The sequence below is a fragment of the Salmo salar genome, chromosome ssa03 (assembly GCF_905237065.1).
Source record: "Salmo salar chromosome ssa03, Ssal_v3.1, whole genome shotgun sequence".
Lineage (NCBI taxonomy): Eukaryota > Metazoa > Chordata > Actinopteri > Salmoniformes > Salmonidae > Salmo > Salmo salar.
This window is the reverse complement of record NC_059444.1, coordinates 43,516,193-43,532,935: the sequence shown is the minus strand read 5'-3', so window position 1 is coordinate 43,532,935 and position 16,743 is coordinate 43,516,193. Positions and strand designations below refer to the sequence as shown.

Genomic DNA, 16,743 nt, shown 5'->3' with positions numbered 1-16,743 from the left:
GCCTACTACTGTTGTGTCGTCTGCAAACCTGATGATTGAGTTGGAGGCATGCATGGCCACGCAGTCGTGAGTGAACAGGGAGTACAGGAGGGAGCTGAGAACGCACCCTTGTGGGGCCCCAGTGTTGAGATTCAGCGGAGTGGCGATGTTGTTTCCTACCTTCACCACCTGGGGGCGCCCGTCAGGAATTCCAGGACCCAGTTGCACAGGGCGGGGTCGAGACCCAGGGTCTCAAGCTTAATTATGAGTTTGGAGGGTACTAACTATGGTGTTGCATGCTGAGCTGTAGTCAATGAACAGCATTCTTGCAGCAATCAATCACAAGAGAGAGGGAGAAGAGAGAAAATAAAAAGTGATGTGGATATGAAAAGGGGGATTATAGAGGTAAACTGGGGCATGGAGTGATGTGGAGGACAAGACAGAAGGAAGAGGAGGAGAGGAAATCAGCCACTTTACCTTCAATTATGTGCTTTCTGTTGAGTCCTCTCTCTGTCTCCGCCCTGGAAAAGAACACAGAAGTAAATATACACACAGAAAAGTATACACAAAAGGGCACACACCAGTGCATGCACACACAAACACAAACACACACACAAACACACACACACACACACACACACACACACAGAGAGAGACACACAGACACACAGACACATAGACATACAGACACACAGATTTACAGTGACTAGAGCATTGAACTTGTCCCACCAGCCTCTAATGAGCTGTCTACAAATCGATGAATAGACAAGAGACACAACAGGCCCTGGGAAGTGTCGGTAGCAACAAAACAAACTTTATCGTCTGTCAGCACTGAAAATGCAATGCCCTGTAATCTGTCATAGTGGATGTCTGAGTCAATGACAAACTGTCAGCGACATCATCCTCATCTACCCAGCCCTCCCCCATTACTATCCATCTTCTCTCTTTCTTCACCCCCTCTATTCAATCCATTCTTTGTCTTTCTCTCCTTATTTTTTTCTTCATGTTCACCCCCTCTCTTTTTATAATATATGCCACTTAACAGACAAAGCAACTTACAATAATGCTTGAATACATTTTACACATGGGTGGCCCCAGCAGGAATCAAACCCACAACCTTTTCCATTGCAAGTGACATGCTCTACTGACAGAGCCACACAGACTCTCTTTTCTTTCTCTGAGAGTTGGGGACTGATATTCCAGGCACACAGAGAACTGTAGCGTGGGGCTGAGTCATCCTGGATCTCTGGCTGTGTTATTCTCTGTTATGTTATCGGCTCCCCCAGCTGTGTGTGCGAGTCTGTTCAGAGACGCAGAGAGCCTCGTCAGGCCCCAAACAGACTGCCAGGCTGGTTGTTAATCATTCTCTCTCTCTCTCTCTCTCTCTCTCTCTCTCTCTCTCTCTCTCTCTCTCTCCAGGTCCACAGTGAAGAGGGTTGTGTCACCACAGAACCACTCTGATTCTTCAAAGATAGAGCTGGTTGAGCTCTATGGTACCGTATTGCTGTGCGCTACTTTTGGCCTGAGTATGTGCACAAATCTTAGACACCTTCCTTCATCATAGTGCAAATCCAGCCTTGTGGCTCTAGTGCACTGTAAAGGAAGAGAGTTTTAGTTGAGACTTGACCTGCAGACACGGCAGAGCCAGTAGCAGACACAGGAACGACTCCGAGCTGACCAATTGTCTAGATTCTCATTAGGAACCTCAAATAGACAGGATATGTCTAATAAAGAGAAAATGAACAGGTTAGAGCTCTCTGATGGATGATCCTGTTCAACTTCTGTCAAGACAGAACTCAGACAGAACTCAGACAGAATTCAGACAGTATACGGTATAGAAGAGCCTCAGTACAGACCGTTCAAAGATCTATCCTATTTCACGCACCTCAGAATCACATTGGCGTGGTGCTCAGAATGTCTGAGGAGGAACATACTTACTTTCCTCCCCAGTAGAGCTTGGTGGTGATCACCAGACTTGACCTCCTACATAAAGACAAAGGGGAGAGATCAGCCAGCCAGGCAGACAGACAGAGATCAGACAGACAGACAAACAGAGGGAAAGACATGGACATCCTTATCCATATCCTGGTGAATATCAATAGCCTTATGTTAGGTCTTAATACTGTAGGGGAGTCAACAATATGGATCCTTTAGCTTTTCATACATGGTATTCACGTATGAAGAAAAGTATTCCTGGACACTTTCTCGGAACTTTGATAGGATACAGTGTATCTACTCAAAGTAAAGTCAAATCCCCATTGCTTGGCTGTTTAATGTTTAAATCGGAGGCGGTGAACCGACATGAAGAACTGGAGAGTGAAGACGTTATGATTGGAAATGTACATTGGAGAAATGAAGCAGCAAAGATGTATGAGATCAGTATGTGCTGATAGCTGAGGCCTGACCACCTACCAGTCTACCAGCCTTCGCAAAACCAAGAACACATAACTTTCCTCTGATTGCCATGGTTACTGCTGCAGACCTAGTTAGCAGATGGGTGGATCAGTTATATTGGTGATGAAATTGAGATAAATCTGTGGTTTGATTAACGGTAGACTAACAGTAGATTAACGTTTGTTAGCTGGCCCCGTCTATCTCTCTCTCTCTCTCTCTCTCTCTCTCACACACACGCTCACACACACACGCACACGCACACACACAAAAGATGATACATACCTCCAGCACTTTTTCTTGATGATGTTACCCAGGATTATCTCGGCTCTGTAATAAAGCAGGGATATTAACTCTAAGGGTGTGTGTGTGTGTGTGTGTGTGTGTGTGTGTGTGTGTGTGTGTGTGTGTGTGTGTGTGTGTGTGTGTGTGTGTGTGTGTGTGTGTGTGTGTGTGTGTGTGTGTCTACATGGTAGTAGCTGAGACAGACAGACAATACAGTTGTCATGAATTTAATTAGCCTATTTCTCAGCGGTGCCGGTGGATAAACAAAAGGCCAAGACCAAGTGGTGCACAAAAAAGCCGCAAAAAAGCTTTTTCTGATTAAGCTCGAGCCAAATTACAGAACCACATCAGCAGCAAAGCTACCACATCATCCTCGACTGACGAAACACCATCGCAGGTGGAAGCTAGTAGTCCTACTGATGCATCAGCTAGCACTAGCAACCTCCCAGTCTCGACAGAGACCTCACTGCCCGGGCCCGGCAATGACAGTGGCCTTGCTCCTCCTCTACTTCCTCCCCTCGAGAATAGTGAAGACCTCCTTCTCCTCCTCCTCTCCCAGAAAACCAAGCTGATGACTGCCAGAGACCCAGCGGCTAGTGGACTGGTTTTACACAGCACAAACTTTATTTCAAAGTTGCGCGAGAGCAGAAGTCGGCTAAGGTAGGCTATAGGTCTACAGGACAGTTCTATATTCCCCCAAAATATTTGGGTTACTGATTAGTATGCTGTTGCATTGACAATTTGTTTTACAATCTGCAATGTTTGAATTTCCCCCTTTAATTACTGAACAAGTAAATACATTATTGCCGCCAGCCAGCATTCTGAATAGCAGCATTGCGACACAGTAGGCAGATAGCTTAGTGAAACATCAACATTAGGGTTAACATGACAAAATTACAACCAAATACAAATAAACATGTATCCATTAAAGGAAATCTATAGGCTACTACAAGCACTAGCACCTGACTGGCGCAGCGGTCTAAGGCACTGCATCTTAGTGCTAGAGGCATCACTACAGACACTGGTTTGATTCCAGGCTGTATCACAACCAGCTGTGATTGGGAGTCCCATAGGGTGGCGCACAATTGGCCCAGCGTCGTCTGGGTTTGGATGGGGTAGGACGTCATTGTAAATAAGAATTTGTTCTTAACCAACTTGCCTAGTTAAATAAATAAAAACATAATCTGATAGGCAGCCGCATAGATGTTGAAATTTCAGAACCATGGACAGCGATTGTCTGTTCTTTGTGAGTGGCTGACGCATTCGATTTTTTGTAGGAGAGCGGGATCACAGGGAAACTGTGCTACGCTAGTGGTGCTACACATTGGTAGGTGACTTTACAATGTAAAGTGCTTCAGCATTGATAAAGCGTTCCAATCTGTTGCTAAATCCAACCAACCCATTACTGTGAAATTCAGTTGAGGCTGAAACCCGAAGCCCCAGAATGCTGCGTTAGAAGTCATTCGGGATGATAGCACATTTCATACTGTATAACAGGAAGTACTATTAGAGCTTGATCAAATGAACCATTGCGCATTATCAATGCTCTCCATATACACTGTATGCATCTTGTACTACGTTCAATCATGTCTGCATGGAAGTGTAAATGTACTAGTGTGGGTGCCAACTTGTTTCAGCCTCAGCTGAATTCTCGTTGTCTTGGCAAGGCAACTATGTTGAATACACAAACAGTCTGGCATGCACCCACGCTGTAAACCTACTTGCTTTAGAACTAATCCCATTCCATATGGTTGATTCACACCACTGTCAGCTTGGCTGACCCCTATACTTTGTGGGGTTTAGTGCTGGTCTGGAACAAAAACCTGCACTGTATGTGTGTGTCAACCCACCAAGACCAGATTAGCCAGGTTGTTGTTTGTGTTGCACTGCTTTGCTTTATCTTGGCCAGGTCGCAGTTGTAAATGAGAACTTGTTCTCAACTAGCTTACCTGGTTAAATAAAGGTGAAATAAAAAATGTAAATAAAATAGCCATTGCTGTCCTGTTTCAGGTGGGTAGGTAATCGGTATTCAGATCACACTCACTTCCCCCCAGCGTAAACTTCGGCTGTGTCGAAGAGATTGACCCCGTTCTCGTAGGCGATGGTCATCAGCTGCTCAGCCACCTGAGAAACACAAGATGCTTTATCAACCCAGGAGAGAACAGAGAGCTGGCAGCTGAGAGGCATTCGGCAGAGACAAAACAAGAGAAAATTATTTTTGAAACTCAAAATGAAACTGAGCAGTTCTCTGTAGCTCAGTTGGTAGAGCAAGGGCACTTGCAATGCCAGAACAATGGGTTTGATTCCTGGACTGCATGTATGCACACATGACTGTAAATCTATTCAGATCAAATCATCTGCTAAATAGCATATATTGTACTGGGTAGAATTCAGCAAAAACAAATGAGAGAAATACATTTTGGTTGGGATTTGTGCCATAAATGCTAAAACGTTAACATTTGGAAATAGTGCCAGGGAAACTAAACCAAAGCATGGATTGTTGTCAGACGTTGTTCATAGACTGCTTACAGGGTAAGGAAACCAATGTGTCATTTGGGTGAACTATCCCTTTTTGTACTATTTAAATGTTTTAGTAGCTAAATGAATGTTGTCTTGTTATCTCGTCTGTTACTATACATATAATACACAATCCAAACAGACAATATCAACACCCTGTAATTTCCCCACAACAATTTGTCAACATCATTCTACTTTTTGTACCTGCAGGCCACTTTCACAATGACAATGCAGTCTACCCGTATCAGCGTCTCCAGTAGACAAATGTCACAGTTCAATGCCCTCACTCCATTAGTGTGTGTGTGTGTGTGTGTGTGTGTGTGTGTGTGTGTGTGTGTGTGTGTGTGTGTGTGTGTGTGTGTGTGTGTGTGTGTGTGTGTGTGTGTGTGTGTGTGTGTGTGTGTGCGTGTGTGTGTGTGTGTGTGTGTGCATGGCATGCACGTGTATGCGTGTGTCATGTATGTAAATGTGTGTGTGTGTGTATGTTCAACTGTGTGTGAACTGTCTCCATGTCCTTCTCTCTGTCCATGTGTGAGCCACAAAGCCTCTGGGGTTTTGGCCCATGGATCTGAGAGGCAGCAGGGTGAGGGAGTGATAAGGCAGAGGAGGTCTTGGTGCTAACAGGAGCTGACTGGGAAGGAGACCTGTTTTGGGACGACCACACTAACCAGGGTCCGGGATAGCTCAGTTAATTGGAATGCTGCGCTGGTAACACCAATGTTGTGGGCGCAATTCCTTAATGGTCTCATGCATTACTTGTAATTTGAATCCTGACTTACCTCATCTGAAATCTGACCTCCAAACGTTACCCAAGTACCTAGGAAAAATAAATGCCAAAGTCATAATTCTGGAACAAAAAAGCCATTTGTACAAAATGGAACATTCTAATCTTAACTTTAAACCCCTATATGTTGAAAGTGATAGAAAGTGTAAACACAAGTCACCCAGCAATTGCTAGCTTTGGACACAGAAATATGACTAACACTCTCAAATCAGGTTCAGTACTCATCCTCTTGTTTCTCTCCCTGTCACAACCCTGGCCTCGACTCGACTTACCCATGATTCACCACTGCTAAATCCACCCTGGGTGGAGCTGCGCGTTTGTGTGTGTGTGTGTGTGTGTGTGTGTGTGTGTGTGTGTGTGTGTGTGTGTGTGTGTGTGTGTGTGTGTGTGTGTGTGTGTGTGTGTGTACGTGTGAGTCCTTTCATGTGTGTGTGCGTTATGATGCTAACTTTGCTCCCGGTCTTTGCAGTGTAAAGCTACAGCCCCTCTGTCCTTGTCAGAATCGCCTAGCATCACCCCAAAATAATTCAGTTACTGTGTGTTTACTGTTTGTTGACTTCTCCCTTTACCCTCAATTACCCCCTCAGTGTTTCAGCTGGGTCATTAGAGTTGCTGTACAAGGCAATAGGCGAGTATGACTTTTTTGCCTTGCTCAAAAGCACAGGGATGACTTTATATTGTACTATTACTACACACACACACACACACACACACACACACACACACACACACACACACACACACACACACACACACACACACACACACACACACACACAAACATACATAGAAGATAAACACAAAGAGAGTGTTTATCTGTCGGGTTGGCTGACAACATCATGAAAATGGTGCATATGCATCAATGGGGCCGGAAGCCGTGCTTGTTATGATTCTGAACGGTCAAATAGCTAGCAACAATGACAAGAAGCTCCCATGTGGGGAATCGTAGGTGGCTCGTTTCATTTGATCTTGTTCTTGATACCATGTCTCGTATTGAAGTGTTTTGACTCATTTCATGTCAATGTTAATATGGTTGAAATTCGGCAGCTAGCTAAACAACAACTACAACAGCGTATTTGAGAGACAACGTGTTTTTTTCTAAGCCGACTCCATCTGTTTTGCCCCATAGTTGTGCACTAGTCGATTCCGTTGCTAAACAACCAATCCGTGTATGGTATAATTGCTTAAGTATTCATAAGGCAGATGAATTAAATCAATCCTATCAAAGAGCCTGTTTACCCCCTGGTGTGCATTAGATATGGGTGATAATTGAGCAGCTTGTTTTCTGAAACCAGGAGCACTGATTAAATATTAACAAGAATAGGATTAAATTACTGTAAATAGCTGCACACTGTCCCTCAACACTCAGAGTATAGAAGATGCAAAACTTTGCCTCCCTGTATCTATGTCACTCGCATACACACACACACACACACACACACACACACACACACACACACACACACACACACACACACACACACACACACACACACACACAACCACTTGCATCCCTTTTCACAAACCCATAGGACATAATAAAGCAATAGTACCTGGAAAGAGTTGAGCTGAATATAGAGGTTACACATGGATGCTAATCAAATCATTAGTGATTTGTCACTAATGCTAATTAAACGTACTCACCGAGGCCCAAACAGGAGACACGCAGGCCTGATTTCCCCAGGTTCCTGTGGAAAACACATCCCATAATGTTACTGAGATGAAGAAAACTAGTGTTGCGTGTTCATGCTATTAGATGGGATGTAAACACATGAGACATGTACACAATTCACTGGCAGTGTTTGCTCCGCTTTGCACCGAACAATTGAAAAGAACAGAAAATCAATTGTAATCTCTGCGCGGAGCGTTTAATAATGGTCATTGTGACCTTTATTGACCTCCTCATATTTGATCATGGAGAATCATTGGAACACGCCGTCACCTCTGTCGCTGGTCCAATCATGAATCAGAATTGAGAGATTACTGGGAGAAGAGAGTTGATTTAGCCCATCTATCACACACTACACTCTCACATTGGATTTTCTCTGGCCCTGAAGCATTGTGATGTTTTTAAAAGCCCCTTGAGGACTATATGGGCTGATTGGACTTGTTTCATTACTTCATACTGTAATTCTGTGGGGTTTGAAATTATATGAGTGATTTTGTACAAAACAATAACTGTTTTTTGTTGTTGCATTTTTTTGTTGTTTAGTATTTAACCTTAATTTAACTAGGCAAGTCAGTTAAAAACGAATTCTTATTTTACAATAATGGTCTACACCCGGCAAACCCTCCCATAACCCGGACGATGCTGTGCCAATTGCACGCCGCCTGGGATCGAACCAGGGTTTGTAATGACACCGCACGCACTGAGATGCAGTGCCTTAGACTGCTGCGCCACTCAGGAGCTCTTCCACACATACAGTATACACACATGCATGCACGCACGCTCACATGTACACAAACTCGCACACACAACAGAGATAACAGACAATTCTACCCTAAAACATTATATTGTTATTGTCTGCCTCAGGAACACAACACGACTATCTGTAGCATCTGCAACCATCACCACTGCAGTGCTATCTTATTACTCTAATACGACTGCAATCCCAAACACTTTCACCTTTCTCTATCTATCTCTCTCTCCACCCTCTCTCTCATTCTCTCTCTCTCTACCCACCCACCCACCCACCCCCCTCCCTCTTTCTCTCTGTCATTCACTCTCTTGTTCTCTCTCGCTCGCTCGCCCCCCCTCTATCTCTCTCTCTCTTTCTTGCTGTCCCCCTGACCATTAACTCTCTCACAGTATACCTCTGATCTATGGCTCTCTCCTAAAGCCTAATTTATTCCAAGCTAATTCTCAATTTCCTCCTAGCTGATCCATGCTAATACAAAAAGAGAGGGAGCGAGAGAGAGATAGAGTTCCTCTCATGGAGTAGGAGAAAATAAGTAACGACTGGAGAAAAACCCAAGGCCATTGATTTTCACACATGCACGCATGTTGTCCTTGACTGACACTTGGTGGACCGAGAAAAGAGGGTAAGGAAGAATAGGGAGAGAGAGACAGAGGGGAGGGAGACAGTCAAGTAGGAAGGAAGGAATTGGTACAGAGGGAATTGGAGTGATGAGAGAATGAGAGAGAGAGAGAGAGAGTGAGAGAGAGCGATGGAGTGAGGGAGGGAGGGAGATTGAGAGGGAAAGAGAAAGAGAAAGGGAAAAAGCGAGAGAGAGTCCAATGTGTAGATAGTCACAGAGGGGAGAATCTGAAAGTCCTGAAGTCTATGCAGATCAAACACACTTCGCTAAATGACACAGAATGAGAAATGTGAAATGACAGCTGGTCCCCCACAGGGTTTAGTCAGTGTGTGTGTGTTTGTACGTGCAACTGTGTGTGTGTGTGTGTGTGTGTGTGTGTGTGTGTGTGTGTGTGTGTGTGTGTGTATGTGTGTGTGTGTGTGTGTGTGTGTGTGTGTGTGTGTGTGTGCGTGCGTGCTTTCGTTAGTGCATGTGAAATGTGAAATGACAGCTGGTTCCCCACAGGGCTCAGTGTGTGTGTGTGTGAGTGTACGTGTGTGTGTACGTGAATGTGCGATTGTGTGCGAGCGTGCATACCATGTGTGTGTGAGTAAATGATCTGTGCATGTTATGGGGCCCAATTAAACTTTAATACTGGAATACTTTAATACCCCTGGAATTGACTGGACATCAAAGGTACTGAAAGGGGGAGGGAGATGGGTCACATACCCAGCACAGCCTCTTTGGAACTTGTGTATGGAAAATTCAATATCTCGAGTCTTCCTTGGTCACTAATTAGATCAGTGGGCAATTTACTGTATTATTGAGCTAGAGTTTAATACATAGGTTTGCTAAAGACACTAACATACAGTTGAAGTCGGAAGTTTACATACACCTTAGACAAAAACATTTCAACTCAGTTTTTCACAATTCCTGACATTTAATGCTAGTAAACATTCCCTGTCTTAGGCCAGTTAGGATCACCACTTTATTTTAAGAATGTGAAATGTCAGAATAATAGTAGAGAGAATGATTTATTTCAGCTTTTATTTATCACATTTCCAGTGGGTCAGAAGTTTACATACACTCAATTAGTATTTGGTAGCTATTGCCTTAAAATTGTTTAACTTGGGTCAAACATTTCGGGTAGCCTTCCACAAGCTTCCCATAATAAGTTGGGTGAATTTTGGCCCATTCCTCCTGACAGAGCTGATGTAACTGAGTCAGGTTTGTAGGCCTCCTTGCTCGCACACGCTTTTTCAGTTCTGCCCACAAATCTTCTATGGGACTGAGGTCAGGGCTTTGTGATGGCCACTCCAGTATCTTGACGTTGTTGTCCTTGGGGCTAGGGGGCAGTATTTTCACGGCCGGATGAAAAACGTACCCAATTTGAAAAGGTTACTACTCTGGCCCAGAAACTAGAATATGCATATCATTAGTAGATCTGGATAGAAAACACTCTGACGTTTCTAAAACTGTTTGAATGGTGTCTGTACGTATAACAGAACTCATATGGCAGGCAAAAACCTGAGAAAAATACAAGCAGGAAATGAAAATCTTGTGGCTGTACTATTTTCAAGTCATTGCCAATGGAACACACAGTGACAAAGGATTCATTTTGCACTTCCTAAGGCTTCCACTAGACGTCAACAAGTCTTTAGAAAGTTGTTTGAAGCGTCTATGATGAACAGAGACCGGATGAGAAGGAAGGGAAGTTGATGTCCCTGGGATGACATCACTTCATTATTGCGCGTTCATGTGAGATGAGACCTTGTGTTCCAAATGTTTTTCAAGACACAGGAAAGGTCCGGTTGAAATATTACTGACGTTTCACATTAAAATTGCCCTAAAGATTGATGCTATACAACGTTTGACGTTTGAACGAACGTAAATAGATTTTTTGGGGGGGCTTTTTGTCGTGACTTTTCCCTCTTTTCCCTCTTTTCCCTTTTCCCTACATTTTGAGTAGCCTACTGAACGCGCTAACAACATGGAAGAACATGGAGTTATTTGGACATAAATTATGAACTTTATCGAAAAAAACAACATTTGTTGTGGACCTGGGATTCCTGGAAGTGCCTTCTGATGAAGATTATTAACCCTTTCACACGTACCATCACACGGGGTGTGATCATTCTACAGTGGTCCCTGAAGCATACGACCACACCCCGTGTGATTAGAACACTCATTTAGAACGCTCATTTAGAACGGCCAGTTTCGAATGACGCAACAATCAGCATTTGAGCTGGCCACACTTTTTTCAGAAACTATTTACACAAACAGTCCTTACAAAGTTATGTCCAGAATGTGAGCAGTTTATTTTTGGATGCAATGTTCAGATATTCACAAAAGTATCTAAAGCATAACACAATCATCCTAACTGGAAAAATGTAGGCTACATTTGTCCTAGCACTAACTGAGGAAAGATTGACGCAACACAAGCGGTCATATGTTCTAACTCTCGGCTGACGTAAACTATACCATGAATTAGCTAATAGCAATTACTATGTATAATTAATCACATCACGAGTGAGCTCACCATTGATCGAAATAAGTAGGTAAAACACTGTCTAGAAATTGAAAGTAATCCGTCGATTAGTTTCAGCGCGCAGCCATGCATTTTTTCCTCACAGAAACCGAAGATAATAAGAGAAGACAAGATGAGTTTGGTCTGTTTACAGTATGCATGTTGAAGGGGTGTGTCATCTACTGTCGTTCACATCCCACCATTCATTTGCAGAAGTCCTCAAAAAATGAGTGAACTCTTACTCACCTCATTTTGTTATAACATCTTTGGTCAAACGGATGATTACGTGAAACCCAGAATGCATTGTATGTCAACAAACATGACTCCATACACATAGCTGGAATTAGCTTAGCTCATCATAATCAGTACAACCTTCAAAACATTCTTTTACACACATAATATGCGCCCATTACAATTTATGTAAAAATCGGAATGCATGATTTATCACGGGTAATTGAAAAACGTCAATAAAATACTAAATATATCAATAATACCACACAAAACATTTTCCGATATTGATTTATTGATACAAATGGCGCGTGCAGGCAGTCAATCACGGTAACCTCTCACTCCCACTCTGAGCCATTCAGTGTTGTTGTTTATGTAACAATCACATCCTGGAATGGAGAGAACGTTCGAACATCACGTGCATAAAAAAACTCACGCTGGGGCGACCGTTAGAGATATTTGGAACTCACGCGTGAAAGGGTTAAAGGTAAGTGAATATTTCTAATGTTATTTATGATTTTAGATGATTCCAACATGGCGGCTATCTGTATTGCGTAGTGTATTTTTCTGAGCACAGTACTCAGATTATTGCGCAGTGTGCTTTCCCAGTAAAGTTATTTTGAAATCTGTCAATGCGGTTGCATTCAGGAGATGTTAATCTATAATTCTTTGAATAACAGTTTCATATTTTATCCACGTTTTATCATGAGTATTTTTGTAAATTCACCGGCAGTTTTGGGGGAGATATATTTTCTCAACGTCACGCGCCGATGTAAAATGCTGCTTTTGGATATAAATATGAACTAAATAGAACAAAAAATGCATGTATTGTCTAACTTAACCTCTCTGGGCTAGGCGGGACGAATTCGTCCCACCTACGTAACAGCCACTTGAAGCCTGTGGCGCGATTTTCAAAACCTTAAAAATCCTATTACTTCAATTTCTCAAAAATACGACTATTTTACAGCTATTTAAAGACAAGACTCTCGTTAATCTAACCACACTGTCTGATTTCAAAAAGGCTTTACAACGAAAGCAAAACATTAGATTATGTCAGCAGAGTAGCAAGCCAGAAATAATCAGACACCCATTTTTCAAGCTAGCATATAATGTCACAAAAACCCAGAAGACAGCTAAATGCAGCACTAACCTTTGATGATCTTCATCAGATGACAACCCTAGGACATTATGTTATACAATACATGCATGTTTTGTTCAATCAAGTTCATATTTATATCAAAAACCAGCTTTTTACATTAGCATGTGACGTTCAGAACTAGCATACCCCCCGCAAACTTCCGGGGAATTCGCTAACATTTTACTAAATTACTCACGATAAACGTTCACAAAAAGCATAGCAATTATTTTAAGAATTATAGATACAGACCTCCTCTATGCACTCGATATGTCCGATTTTAAAATAGCTTTTTGGTGAAAGCACATTTTGCAATATTCTAAGTACATAGCCCAGGCATCACGGGCTAGCTATTTAGACACCCGGCAAGTTTAGCACTCACCATAATCATATTTACTATTATAAAAGTTTGATTACCTTTTGTTGTCTTCGTCAGAATGCACTCCCAGGACTGCTACTTCAATAACAAATGTTGGTTTGGTCCAAAATAATCCATCGTTATATCCGAATAGCGGCGTTTTGTTCGTGCGTTCCAGACACTATCCGAAATGGTAAAGAAGGGTCGTGCGCATGGCGCAATTCGTGACAAAAAAATTCGAAATATTCCATTACCGTACTTCGAAGCATGTCAACCGCTGTTTAAAATCAATTTTTATGCCATTTTTCTCGTAGAAAAGCGATAATATTTCGACCAGGAATCTCCTTTTCGGCAAACAGAGGAAAAAATCACAAAGACGGGGGCAGTCAGGTCACGCGCCTAAGCCCAGAGTCCCTTGATCGGCCACTTGAGAAAGGCGATAATGTGTTTCAGCCTGGGGCTGGGATGACGACATTCAGGTTTTTTCAGGAATCTCTCAGGTTTTGACCTACCATTTCAGTTCTGTTATACTCACAGACACCATTCAAACAGTTTTAGAAACTTTAGGGTGTTTTCTATCCATATGTAATAAGTATATGCATATTCTAGTTACTGGGTAGGAGTGGTAACCAGATTAAATCGGGTATGTTTTTTATCCAGTCGTGTCAATACTGCCCCCTAGCCCTAACAGGATAATGTCCAAGGATTGTCATATGATGAAGATCACCAAAGGTTAGTGCTGCATTTAGCTGTGGTTTTGGTTTTTGTGACATATATGCTTGCTTTGAAAATGGCTGTGTGTAATGTTTTGTCTATGTACTGCCCTAACATAATCTAACTTTATGCTTTCGCCGTAAAGCCTCTTTGAAATCGGACAACGTGGTTGGATTAAGGAGATGTTTATCTTTCAAATGCTGTAAAATATTTGATTGTTTGAGAAATTTAAATTATTAGATTTTTGCTGTTTTGAATTTCGCGCCATGTATCTTGTCAAGCAATCCCGTCACAGGGATCAGAACGGGAAGGGGTGGCCCCAAGAGGTTTTAAACCATTTTGCCACAACATTGGAAGAATGATTGGTGTCATTGTCCATTTGGAAGACCCATTTGCGACCAAGCTTTAACTTCCTGACTGATGTCTTGAGATGTTGCTTCAATATATTCACATAATGTTCCTGTCTCATGATGCCATCTATTTTGTGCAGTGCACCAGTCCCTCCTGCAGCAAAGCACCCCCACAACATGATGCTGCCACCCCCGTGCTTCACAGTTGGGATGTTCTTCGGCTTGCAAGCCTCCCCCTTTTTCCTCCAAACATAACAATGGTCATTATGGCCAAACAGTTATTTTTTTTTGTTTCATCAGACCAGAGGACATTTCTCCAAAAAGTACGATCTTTGTCCCCATGTGCAGTTGCAAACCGTAGTCTGGCTTTTTTATGGTGGTTTTAGAGCAGTGGCTTCTTCCTTGCTGAGCAGCCTTTCAGGTTATGTCGATATAGGACTCGCTTTACTGTGGATATAGATACTTTTGTACCTGTTTCCTCCAGCATCTTCACAAGATCCTTTGCTGTTGTTCTGGGATTGATTTGCACTTTTCGCACCAAAGTACGTTCATCTCTAGGAGACAGAATGCGCCTCCTTCCTGAGCGGAATGACGGCTGCATGGTCCCATGGTGTTTATACTTCCGTACTATTGTTTGTACAGATGAACGTGGTATCTTCAGGCATTTGGAAATTGCTCCCAAGGATGAACCAAACTTGTGGAGGTCTACAATTTTTTTTATGAGGTCTTGGCTTATTTGAGCAAAGAGGCACTGAGTTTGAAGGTAGGCCTTGAAATACATCCATATGTACACCTCCAATTGACTCAAATTATGTCAATTAGGCTATCAGAAGCTTCTAAAGCCATGACATAATTTTCTGGAATTTTCCAAGCTGTTTAAAGGCACAGTCAACTTAATGCATTCTGACCCACTGGAATTGTGATACAGTGACTTATAACTGAAATAATCTGCCTGTAAACAATTTTTGGAAGAATTGGTTTTGTCATGCACAAAGTAGATGTCCTAACAGACTTGCCAAAACTATAGTTTGTTAACAAGAAATTTGTGGAGTGGTTGAAAAACAAGTTTTAATGACGCCAACCTAAGTGTATGTAAACTTCCGACTTCAACTGTACATTTACTACCGATCAAAAGATTTAAAACACCTACTCATTCAAGTTTTTTTTAAGTTTTTTTACTATTTTCTACATTGTAGATTAATAGTGAAGACATCAAAACTATGAAATAACACATATGGAATCATGTAGTAAGCAAAAAAGTGTTTTTTTTAGATTCTTCAAATAGCAACCCTTTGCCTTGATGACAGCTTTGCACACTCTTGGCATTCTCTCAATCAACTTCACCTGGAATGATTTTCCAACAGTCTTGAAGGAGGTCCCACATATGCTGAGCACTTGTTGGCTGCTTTTCCTTCACTCTGCGGTCCGACTCATCCCAAACCATCTCAATTTGGTTAAGGTCACGGGATTGTGGAGGCCAGGTCATCTGATGCAGCACTCCATCACTCTCCTTCTTGGTAAAATAGCCCTTACACAGCCTGGAGGTGTGTTGGGTCATTGTCCTGTTGAAAAACAAATGATAGTCCCACTAAGCCCAAACCAGGTGGGATGGCATATCACTGCATAATGCTATGGTAGCCATGCTGGTTAAGTGTGCCTTAAATTCTAAATAAATCACAGACAGGGTCACCAGCAAAGCACCCCCACACCATAATAACTTCTCCTCCATGCTTTACGGTGGGGAAATACACATGTGAAGATAATCCGTTCACCCACACTGCATCTCACAAAGACACAGAGAATGGTACCAAAATCTAAAATTTGGACTCCAGACCAAAGGACAAATTTCCCCCAGTCTAATGTCCATTTCTCATGTTTCTTGGCCCAAGCAAGTCTCTTCTTGTTATTGGTGTCCTTTAGTAGTAGTTTCTTTGCAGCAATTTGACCAGGAAGGCCTGAATCACGCATTCCCCTCTGAACAGTTGATGTTGAGATGTGTCTGTTAATTGAACTCTGTGAAGCATTTATTTGGGCTGCAATTTCTAAGGCTGGTAACTCTAATGAACTTATCCCCTGCAGCAGAGGTAACTCTGGGTCTTCCATTCCTGTGGCGGTCCTCATGAGAGCCAGTTTCATCATAGCCCTTGATAGTTTTTGAGACTGCACTTTAAGAAACTTTCAAAGTTCTTGAAATGTTCCATGCTGACTGACTTTCATGTCTTAAAGTAATGATGGAGCTGTTAGAACAGCTCTTATTTGAGCTGTTCTTGCCATAATAGGGACTTTGTCTTTTACCAAATAGGGCAATCTTCTGTTTACCACCCCTACCTTGTCACAACACAACTGATTGGTTCAAACGCATTACGGAAAGAAGTTCCACAAATTTACTTTTAACAAGGCACTCCTGTTAATTGAAATGCATTCCAGGTGGCTACCTCATGAAGCTGGTTGAGAGAA

General features: G+C 42.4%; 1 protein-coding gene across 1 annotated transcript in view; it reads right to left on the bottom strand.

Moving 5' to 3' along the window:
• LOC106600589 (voltage-gated potassium channel subunit beta-1) overlaps positions 1 to 16,743 on the bottom strand; it is a 91,829-nt gene that overhangs the window by 51,372 nt on the left and 23,714 nt on the right. The window contains exons 2-7 of the mRNA XM_014192067.2: positions 7,601 to 7,644; positions 5,952 to 5,989; positions 4,700 to 4,779; positions 2,656 to 2,700; positions 1,918 to 1,962; positions 457 to 500 (exon numbers count right to left, since the gene is read on the bottom strand). Of these exons, the coding sequence (XP_014047542.1) occupies positions 457 to 500; positions 1,918 to 1,962; positions 2,656 to 2,700; positions 4,700 to 4,779; positions 5,952 to 5,989; positions 7,601 to 7,644 (296 nt within the window). The remainder of the gene's footprint in view (positions 1 to 456; positions 501 to 1,917; positions 1,963 to 2,655; positions 2,701 to 4,699; positions 4,780 to 5,951; positions 5,990 to 7,600; positions 7,645 to 16,743) is intronic.